Genomic DNA, 11,524 nt, shown 5'->3' on the forward strand with positions numbered 1-11,524 from the left:
TCGGCTTGGTTGTTGGATGTTCTGAACTCAAATCTTAGCGCCATCTCCACCTGGAAGTTATCTGGTCCTTCAAGCACTATTCCTGCTCCGCTGCCTCTTTTGCTTGATGCTCCATCTACATACAATGTCCATTGCTCCTGCTGTGTTGTTGTCGGCATTTGAATAATGAAATCCGCAAGGGATTGGGCTTTGATAGGTCCTCTTGGCTCGTACTTGATTCCATATTCTGATAGCTCCATCGACCACGTCACCATCCTACCTGCAAGTTCGGGTTTTCTCAAAATTTTGGATATTGGATAATCTGTTCTCACAATTATCTGATGATTCTGAAAATATGGCCGAAGACGTCTCGCAGCATACACCAGGGTTAAGGCTACTTTTTCAATTTGGGATATCTGGTTTCGGCACTCTGTAGGGATCTACTCACAAAATATATTGGTTTTTGCTCTGGGGTTTCTTGTATCAAGGCTGCTCCTATGGCTTCAGCTGAGGTGGCTAGGTAGACTATGATGGGTTGGGTTGACACTGGTTTAACCAAGATTGGTGGTTCGGCCACTATAGTTTTGATTTGAGAAAAGGCTTGCTCACATCGCTCATCCCACTCAAAGGTTTCGGATTTTTTTAGCAAGTTTACTATTGGTTTGGTTTTTTCGGCAAGAATTGGTAGAAATCTTGATAATGAGTTGAGTTTTCCCACTAGTCTTTGTACCTCCTTCAAATTCTTTGGGCTTCCCATCTTCATTATTGCTTCGCACTTGTCGGGGTTTGCTTCAATGCCTCTGTTTGTCAACATGAAACCTAGAAATTTTCCACCTCTTACCCCAAAAACGCATTTTTCTGGATTAAGCCGAATTTCGTATTTTCTTATCTGTGCAAACACCTCCTCAAGGTCTTCCAAGTGTTTCTCTATCTCCCCTGATTTCACAACCATATCATCAACATATACCTCCATATTTTTTCCAATCTGATCCTTAAACACCTTGTCCATCAACCTTTGATATGTTGCTCCAGCATTTTCAAACCAAAAGGCATGACTTTATAACAATAATTCGCAGTGTCTGTGGTGAAAGCCGTTTTTGGAACATCTGGCTCATACATTTGTATTTGATTATACCCTGAATAGGCATCAAGAAAGCTCATCATCTCTTGTCCAGACGCCCCATCCACTAACCGGTCTATGTTGGGTATGGGTATGTATCTTTCGGGCAAGCTTTGTTTAAGTCTGTATAGTCTGTGCACATTCTCCACTTTCCATTTGGTTTTTTGACAAGCACTACATTGGATAACCATGTTGTGTATTGAGCCTCTTTTATGAAACCAGCTTGCATTAACTTCTCGGTTTCTTCTATTGCGCTTTTCGTCTTTCTTCTCCAACTTTCTTCTTTTTTGAGACCGGTCTTGCTTCTTGACATACAGACAATTTATGACAAACTACTTTCGGATCAATCCCAGGTATATCAGATGGTTTCCAAGCAAACAAATCTTGTTGTTACGTAACACTGTGATGAATTTACTTAACAACTTCTTTGGGCAAACTTCCACTTACATAAGTGCATTGCTTCTCGTCTTGACCCAATACCACAGCTGTGGTCTCTTCTTTTGGTTCTATCCTTTCGTCATTTATTCTTGGGTCCAATCGGCCATTGCCACCATTCTTTCAGTATCATGGTTTGCTCTTAAATTCATCTTTAACCTGCTGCATAACATTCCCGAGCATCTTTTGATTGACATAAACCGTTGCTATCTCACCTTTTTCTGTTGGGAACTTCATAGCCAAATGCGGTGTTGAAACTATTGCTCCCAGTTTATTCAAAGAGGATCGTCCTAATAACACATTATATGATGTAGTAGCATCCACCACCAAATATCTGATTTTGATTTTTTAGTTTTATTGCCTCTTCCAAACGTGGTCATCAAATCAATGTACCCCTTAGTGTTAACTCTTTCTCCCGAAAAGCCAATGATCTGCTCTCGGAAAGGTACTATATCTTCTTCTCTTAAATGTAATCTTTTGAAAGTATCCCAAAAAAAATATCAACTGAACTCCCCTGATCAACTAAGGTTTTCATAACAGCATATTCGGCTATTTCTACCGTTATCACCATAGGGTCATCGTGATCGGGATCAATCTCTTGAAAATCTTCATCTGTGAAAAGCATTGGTGGCAAGGTTCTTCTTTTGAAAATATGATTAATGTTCTGATGCTTCTCCAATGTTGTTTTCTTGCTGATGAGGATTCCTTTCCTGAAAAACCTCCTGAAATTGTGTTTATAAATCCTCTGACCGGCCTACCCAGACTTCGTTCCCTACTCCGCCTTACTGACTGAGTGTTTTGATGATCCCTATCACTTCTTCTTTCTAGCCTTCCATCTCTTCTATCACTTCTTTTTTCAACTCTTTTTTCATCTCTTCTTTCAAATCTTTCAACTCTTCTCTGGCCCATTTCTCCCCCTCTCGATCCTCTCTCAGGACTTAACCTTATTCTCACATTTCCTCCTTGGACGAAGCGTTTCAACTGTCCAGCTTGAATTAATTCTTCTATTCTATCCTTCAACCCGATGCATTCTTCTGTATGATGGCCATGATTTTTATGATACTCGCAATGCTTGGTATGATCTGCTCTTTCTGGTGTTCGTGCTTTTCAGTGGTGGTATTATTTCTGTTGCCATAGCTTCTTGTAAAACTCTAGCTCTGTTTGCATTCAAAGGTGTGTATTGTTGGAATTTTCGGCTTCTGAATTCTTCTCGGGCTCTTCTTGCAGCAGGTGGGTGTTCTTTTCTATCACCCTCTTCTCACCTCCATCAACCCTTACTTGTTTCGAAACTCCCTTAATTCTTCCATTTGCATAAATTTTGATGCTCGTTGCCTTAGTTCATCCAAATTGATCGCAGGTTTCTTGCAAAGACTATCGGCAAATGGTCCCGGTTTTAATGCCGTTATCATATGATGCATGGTGACTCTGGCTAAGATTTCGGATTCCCAAAGCAACCTTTCCAAAACGTTCCATGAACATTCTTAAGACTCTCCTTTCTCTTGTCTTATGTTCACTAAGGCGATTGACGTTAAATGATGGACGACTAGTTGCAAATTGAGCACCGAACTTTTCTATCAACGTATCAAAACAATCTATACTCAAAGGTGGGAGGCGTGTAAACCAACTCAATGCTGCCCCTTTCAGAGTTGTAGGAAATACTCTGCACATAACAGCATCATTCCATGTATACAAGCTGATTTGAGTAGTATATATTGCAATATGCTCATCAGGTCCGTACTCCCATCATATTTGTCAATGGTCAAGTTCTTCCAATTGTCAGGCAACGGAGTATCGATATAACATCATAAAACGGATGTTTTCTAGAAGATGTCCCTGCACAAACCCCAGAGTTTTCAAGCCATCTTCTTCTGGTTTGGGAACTTTCGTTGTGATACAGCCTCTCATTCACTTGTATCCTAGGTTGAACAGTTTCGAAAGATGAATTCAAAACCGTTTCCTCTTGTAACTTTCTCCTCATGTGTGCGTTTTCGGTCAACATACTCAATTCTTCTTCATTATTCTTTTAACATCTCGAATTCTTTTTGTAATTGGACCAACATTGCCATTGGCATGTTAACACTGTCTTCCCTCTCCACCTTGTTCTCCTCCTTGACTCATCTTGTCTTTAACCCTTCTCAATTGACCCTCGGCCCCACGGTGGGCGCCAAAATGTTCTTACAACAGGACCAAGAACACTTGAAATGGGTTAACAAGACTAATCCTTCAATCTTGGGCTGAATACTATCTTGCTGGCTTACTCCTTGATGGAAACTTCTCCTCTGCTGGTGCTCTCGGCTATGCTCTCGGCATCTCTCTCGGTTGGTGCTCTCGGCTCTCGGCTGGTCTGCTGTGCTCTCGGCTCGGCTGGTGCTCTCGGCTTCTCCTCACAACAGGTGGGGGGTACCTGCAAGTCGCTCCGATGCCAAAGTCAGAAAAGGTTTAATCATCAGAAAATCACTCTTACCTCTTTCTATCTCTGAACTCCTATTTATAGAGTTTCTTTAATGGGCCCCTTTACTCTTGGGCTTTCTTTCTGCACCTTTTTTTATTATTTGTGCACCCCTCTTGCAAGTTTTTATCTAACTGGGCTTTTACGACTTTATATTTTGTTTTTTCTCTTGTCTTTATTGCTTTCGGTCAAAACTCTCGGTTTTAAACTTAATATCTTAATTGTTATACTATGTAGTTCTCGGCATGAACCTCTCGGTTTTACCCTATCAGTACACTTTACGTAATAATAAGTTTTCAGGATTAATATGTATTTATTATTATAACATCAAATTTTAGTCGATAAGTTAATATAAAATTATGTGAGATTTTTATATATTTTTCTCATGTTAAGATGTGTCAACTCGTATGAAACTATATATTATGAGTTATTTGATAACGGATATATGTAGATTTATAGATTTTAGTACTGCTGTTAAAAGAATATATTAAAAATAATTTTAAACTTAACTCAATCTTATAAATGATTTATAAAATAAAGTTTACACTAATTGTATATTTTAAATATTTTTATTTTGTATCCAATATACACCACTTTCTTCTTCATGTCTTATTATTTCATCTATAGATAACTATTAAAAAAAAGGAACATGAGAATAAAGGAGTATTGAGAGATTACGAACTTATAGCTTTGTCTTATGCAATAAAGTTATTGAAGTAGTTCCTAAAGTTGAGAGATTTCCCCGTAGAGTGTCCAATAATAATGGAAGAGTTTCAAATTAGTTGAGGAGAATTTCAATGAACCATCACAGCGGCCAGAACCGCCGCGTGTGTTGCCCAGTGTTTCTTATTATTCACATTTTACTTTATATCTTTTTACAGTAAATATTTATAGATTTACACTGTCTTTAGTCACCCATGGAATTTTTTCTAGCAAAACATTTAACTATTTTGCTACACTTTCTAACCAATATACTTTTTTCGATTTTTTAATAATGTAAAACTATATAGATTCTTTTTCACTAAATGCTTTTTTCTTGCAATGCATTTTCTGAGTAAAAACCATAATTATGATTTTGCATGATTTGTATCTTTAAACATAAAAGAGTATAAATGTTTTACCCCTATATATAAATAAATATATAAGGTAGTAAGGTTTAGCATGGAGTAGAGGATTAAGGATTGAAACCTATGATCCAAATTTTGATTTCACATTAATAAATCCAAAACACCATTAAAAAAATCTCCCCACAGATGTTAATCCCTAAACCACATGACTAACGTTTAAGTTTTTATTAACAAGAGTCAAGTAAGTTTTTCTTTTGATGCATGAAAGAACTATCTATACATCCAATTATGGATAACATATAAATATACAACATTTTATCTAGGGCAAGAAAAAAATAAACGATATTATTTTAAAATTAAATCTTCAAACTAACTAATTAGTATTAAAATCTCAATAACTAATTAAATATTAATTTAAAAATTATTTATCAATGATAAATAATTTAAATATCAATAATTTTTTAATTTTTATAATAATATCTAATTTATTCCATCTAAACTACTTATTTTATATTAAATAATTTGTAGGAATGTTGTTAGAGTTTATAATTTATTTTTATATCATAATATTGAACCTTTATTTTTTTATATTATAAAGAATATTTTTCTCTAAAGATAAATTTAATAAAATATATTTAAATTAGTATATTAAAATTATATAATATAAAGTTAACCATTTTTATTTTTTATTCTTATATAATTTAGGACTAATATAAAATAATTGACTTAATAAGTTTTAAGTCCATGTAAATAGTATTTTGACCATATATACTAATCACATTGAAGTTAAAAAGATAATAGTAGATTATTTTTAAAGGATATTAGAAATCGTTGTTGATAATGTTGGGAGCTATCAACATTTAGACTAAAGTATATTAAATAGTAAAATGTTAAATCTTAAAAGACCAATTTTACATTTTACATGCATTTTTTTTCCGAAATAGTTGTTAGAAGCACGAAGAATGATTAATATGAACATGTTTAAATAGGCCTTAAGATTTTGTTTCACTACTATTATAATTTCAAATTTTTATGAGATTGATTCCTCAAATATTCAATTTATTTAATTTTTTTTATCGAAAAAAAACTCATTCTATTCTCATAAAAACGTTGATAGGAAGTGTGATTTTCAAACTAAAAAGATTGGTGGTGTAATTTCTTTTCTCTTTTTCTTTGAAGAGAAACATTTTGTTACTCAAGAAAATTCACTGTATTAGTTCAGTGCATCATGATGTGTAACTGTCGTTGAAACATTTGTTTAAAGGAAAACCTTTTTTGCACGTAAGTGAGTGATCAGTTAGTTTCTAATATATCCATTATGTAATTATAACTAATTATCATAAAAATGTCAAAAGTTATCTACAAACAACTACTGTAAATAAAAATGTCAAACGACCTAAATAAAAATAAATAATTTGTTTAGATAAAAAGATTTAAAATAAATGTGACAAGTGGAGAGTAAATTCCAACTTTCAAGTGCTAACGAGAGCCCTAGAGATGCCATTATTTGCAGATAAAAATGAAACAATCGAGTGAGTTATGAATATATAAAAAAACATGGCTTAAGTTGGTAGCTAGGTATATTAAATAGCTAAATCACAACATGTTTGTGCTCTATAATTGCGAACTCCCGTCAACAAAGCCTTTTGGATGATATAACAAGTTGAAATGAAGGGCTAAGTAAATAAACCTGAATGAGTAGTTAAAAATTTGAAAGTTCATCAATTACTTTATTGTCTTGCGCAGAATGAAGGATAAAAAGTTACAATCATCGTCGTCAAAGGTCTACCTTTCTCTCTGTTAAAGCCTAATTAATGTATATCTTTCCCCATTCAATCAACAAGCTAACAAACAATATATTAGGTTTTGATCTTTAGCCATAATTTGAATAAAGGACCCTTTCACCCAAAATGACCTAGCCAACCATTCAACAAGGAGACAGTCCATCATCAACACACCAAAAAGAACAACTTTTTATATATAAAAAATAATAGGTCGTTCTCCAAGCTAAGGGGATTAGGCAAATAAAAAGTTAATCTATCCAATTACTTTTGACACAATCATCTTTAGCTGCCATCTGTAATAGAGAAACACAATCTGCATTGGTCTATATCATACATTTTACTAGATCATCTTTAGTTAAGTATTGAACTGCATTAGACCATTTACATGTTAGGCTCGTGAGTCCTCTCAAGCTACTACTCATCAATGCTTTATTTTCGTAATTTTAGCTAGTTAATAATTCCTCTAGGTTAGACCCTCACCATTTCAATTGGAGCTCAAGTTAGATCCTTAAGAAATAGTTATACGTTTCTTTGAACTTCTCTCCCTCCGAATGTGCATGGATGCTGAGAGAGAAAGGCCCGCAAGAAGGATGGTTGTGTGTTTCATAAGAAATAAAAAAAAAAACTGCAGCTAATAGGTAAATCTCCGAATACAGAAATCAATATAGGAAAAAGCCACGCGTGTGTTGTACTTACGCTTATGTTCATGCTCACTCAATCCCCGCAACGTCTCAGCTTTACAACGAAAGCATGTACACATGTTATGTAGATTCCCTGCAGCAGCATACATGTAACTAATGGAAGACAAATGTGTGTGTATATATATAACAGCTTATTCAATACCCACACCCAATTAATTAATCCCCTGTAAAGGCAATAAATATTTTCAAAACGGCTCTCACTTACAGAGTAGAGAGATTAAAGTGCATGCTTCATAAATATACACTAGATGAACATGATGACTGAGATATATATATATATATATATATATTAACTTGAGTACAAATATGATAACATATCTTCTAGTAGTAGTTGACGCAGAGAGGTGGTGTCTCTTAACTTCCACTATCTACTTCCCCCGACTCAAAAGCGAGAACAATTTCAAGGGCATCATCTCAAGAATCTAGAGGACGAAGCACGTCTTCGAAGAGACAAAAGCACCTTAAAATTGCAAAAAAGCAGCACAAAACATCCGCCACTCGGTTTACTAAACCAATAATAAAGATCAACATACAAAGGACAAAAGGCAAAGCAAAATAAACACACCATAGAATATAGAAACGATTGATGTTTGATACCTGTGGTGAAACATTGGTAGGAAGCCTCTCTTTAAAGGTGGTTAAGTAGGAGCGGGAGTGAGCTTGGACTTGGGCCTCTTCCTTTTCTTCTCGTAGCTAACACCTCTCGCCTTCGCCTGAAAATCACGAACATCGCGCAGGTAAATCCTGACGGCGCGTGCACCGAAGGGGTTGGTCTCCGGGCGGCCGCCGTTTTCCTCGTAGGCGGCGCGGAGGCGGCCTATGAGGGCATCAAGGCTGCCCCACGCTTGGCGGAGCGGGCAGGGACATGGCGCGGGAGGGTTGGGAAGACCGAAGAACGGGCAAGGGTGGTTGTGAACCTTGGTCTTCCCGAACTGGTCGAGGTAGTGGAGGAATTCGAGCACGTGCGCGCCGCTGCACAGGGCCAACGAGAGTGGTGGACGGTGGTTCCTTAGGTACTGGCAGAAAGTGTTCCAGTCTCGGCGTTTTTGGTTCTCGTAACGGCTGGGAGTAGTGCTCCCACTGTTGCTTCCGGATGAAGGAGAGGAGACTGCCGAGGTTCCAGTGGTTGGATTGGAGGTGGGGGTCTCCATCTTGTACCTGGGGCTTGCTGATTCCGAAACCAAATCCATGGATCTGATCTGATATATATCCCTCAAGCCCTTTTTCTTTAAACCCTTGGATCTGCTTTAGATCTTGGTAGTATGATGGTAGTTTGGTAGTGAGGTAGCAAGGACTAGGGTTTTTGTCTTATAATAATAATAATAATAATATTGATATGGACGATATGCAGTAGTGATATTAACTGGAGAAGTGAAAAGGGTTTACATATAATATGTATATATTTATATCATGCAGAGAAAGAAAGAATGGGTGTTGGTGGAAAGTAGAGAGGTGGAGGTGGAGGCGGAGGACAGGAAGCGGGGCAGTGACAGATGAGAGGTGGAGGTGGAGGAGTAGGTGGGTTCCATTGTGGGGGGTGAGAGAGGGTTTGGAGTAAGGAAGGGAGTGAGTGTGAGATTAGAAAAAGTGGAGTGAGTGTAGTTTGGTTGGGGTAAGGAGGGAGCAGTAATTGGTGGAAGTGGAATGATTCCTGGGTAAAGCTTAGAGATGGATGAGGTAATCAGGTATTTGTATCCAGAAAAGCTCGAGGAACTCAGAGTTATGTGGTAGCCTAGTAAGTGAGAGAAAGTGGGCGTGGGTTGGAGAATGGTGAAGAACCGAGGGTTAAATGAAGGAGAGGAGGCTGTTGTGCCGAAACAGGACAAAGTTTGGCAGTAGGCAGTGATGATGGTGACCAAAGATGACCAGACATTTCAAATTATGCACATTCCTCACTCTACTTTTCAGCGCGTCACTTACACCTTTTACCCTTTTCCCATCATAATAATACATACATACATACTACTACAACTTTCTTTTCTTCCTTTCTCAAACCATCACTCCTCTTTTTCCTTTTATATATGCACACCAATGCTAAAATTTCATTTCTACACAACCACCAATGACCTCATGGGAACGTCTAAAATGTCAAATGATATTTACTGAGAACAAAATAACTACAAGTCTTATTATAAATGATATGGTGATATAAAAGATAATGAAGTTCTATGTATCATTTATTGTTAAGTAAACAATCTGAATATGATACAACTTTGTAGTACAAGTGTGTCGTGGTTCAAGTATGGAATTCAAATGAAGGAATTAAGTGAATCTCTGTGTGTGTGCCGCAGAAGAATGAAGGAGGAGTTGAAAGGGGAGAAGAAGGAACAGCAAAAGAGGTTTATGGAAAAGATTGAAGACTCTGCCAAATAAACCACAACAGTTCTACTAAATAAAACAGCAAGTACAATTATGAAATTTTTTAAACCACATTGATTTAAAAGAACGTTTCTTATTTATTTTATTTCCTAATTTTTAATTAAAACAATATTTTGTTTTTTTATTGTTTATAAAATAATAACAATAATTTTAATTCTATCGTTACTATATGTGCACAATGTTTTATCTTTTAAGTGCAGGAAATAAGATTGAAATAGTTTTCTCTCATCTAATACATTATAACCTGCGCGAAAAAAGTCTAATAATTTTTCGATTTAATGTCATAAAAGTCAGTAGTACAGAAAAAAAAAGAGATAAGGCTAGAAAGTGTAGACATTTACTTTCCGCGTTTGTTTATTTATTTGCATTGAAAAGTTTAAAATATTTTTAACATACATGCATATAAAATAAATAATAGTAAAAACAAGTACACAATGTCAACATGAATAACGTTGAAGCAATAAAACTCATTGACAAAAAAAAGGTTAGTAGCATTTTAGCTCATCCACGGTATAAAACTAACAGTTAGTTGTGTATAATTAAAAATTATAATAAATATGAAGAAAGTGAGGTGAAAATTAATTATGCATTAGAAAATATCTTCCTTAATGTATTATTTATATATTTTGACAAACAGCTTTCAACTTCTGAGCTTCTATCAATCAATCAAGTCAGTAGGGGCCGGGTGGCGTGGCAATACGGAGAGATTTCATATATAAATAAAGCGGTTGTTTAATTGACACCAATTGTACCAATTTCGAATACCAATTTGAAAATAGTGATATTTTGTTTAAAAATAGCAGTGAATAAAAAAGTTGAAATGAAAAAGGAAAATGAAAGAGGAGTTGGTGTTATAAATGGGAAAAGTGTTGGGATGTGTTTTGTTCCAGTTAGGGTAAGAAAGAGATGTGGTGCATTTGTAATCTCAAAAGCTAGAAATAGGGGGAGAGGAGCATGGGTGATTTTGGGATGTCCAAGGATTGGGGCTATAAGAGAATTTGGTAGGAACCAATAAATAGATAGATCTAGGTATTGTAGTTAGAGTAAACTAGGTTTGCGCCTGAAATGGGAAAGAATAAAAGTTTTAAATAGCCACAATAATATAAGATGGTCCCCGCTTTCATTTCTGGGGAACAAAACGGCTCTCAAGTGTGCCTTCCTCTGTTTCTTATTCTTCCTACATTTGCTTTGAGGGTGCCAAAACCTCCAACCAAAAACTCACCTCTTCTCTCAACCACCATTCCTACCATCATGCTAAATTCATTCTTTTCTTAATCAATTTTAATAACCAATTTCATTTGCTTTCGACCCACTCCTTTCTCAAACTCAACCTTCCTCACTCACATATCATATCTATACAAAAATCTTATTCTCTTCTACAAGTCTGTTTTTATTGAAGTAACAGGAACAAAGCTAATGTGAATTTTTCCCTCTCTGACATCTTCATCATGTGCACCTCTGTGAATATTGAAAGGGTTAACACATGGGACAGTGTTAGATTATAGACACCCACACACAACACAACACAACTCTCTGCTTCTTTTTAACCTCAAGAAAGTGACCAAGGAACACAAACACCAACACCTGAGACAGGTTGAGGTCAGAGACTC

At 36.0% G+C, this 11,524-nt stretch overlaps 1 protein-coding gene across 2 annotated transcripts; it reads right to left on the reverse strand.

The window, feature by feature from the left end:
• Window positions 1–6,752: 6,752 nt before the first annotated feature.
• LOC137817659 (protein LIGHT-DEPENDENT SHORT HYPOCOTYLS 4-like) lies at window positions 6,753–9,402 on the reverse strand. Of its 2 annotated transcripts, none has more exons than XM_068620918.1 (2): window positions 8,133–9,402; window positions 6,753–8,041 (listed from the first exon to the last, which is right to left on the reverse strand). In XM_068620918.1, the coding sequence occupies exon 1, from the start codon at window positions 8,723–8,725 to the stop codon at window positions 8,174–8,176; it is 552 nt and encodes a 183-aa protein (XP_068477019.1). In that variant the 5' UTR covers window positions 8,726–9,402; the 3' UTR covers window positions 6,753–8,041; window positions 8,133–8,173. The 2 variants fall into 2 exon arrangements, with proteins under 2 accessions (XP_068477019.1, XP_068477018.1); XM_068620917.1 differs by having other exon boundaries at window positions 6,753–7,995; window positions 8,133–9,400.
• Between the last annotated feature and the right edge of the window lie 2,122 nt (window positions 9,403–11,524).

Source organism: Phaseolus vulgaris, unplaced genomic scaffold (genome assembly GCF_000499845.2).
Source record: "Phaseolus vulgaris cultivar G19833 unplaced genomic scaffold, P. vulgaris v2.0 scaffold_458, whole genome shotgun sequence".
Classification (NCBI taxonomy): Eukaryota; Viridiplantae; Streptophyta; class Magnoliopsida; order Fabales; family Fabaceae; genus Phaseolus; species Phaseolus vulgaris.

What these genes read in the sequence shown, in the direction of transcription:
- LOC137817659 (XM_068620918.1), bottom strand. Translation starts at nt 8,725, where the DNA reads ATGGATTTGGTTTCGGAATCAGCAAGCCCCAGGTACAAGATGGAGACC.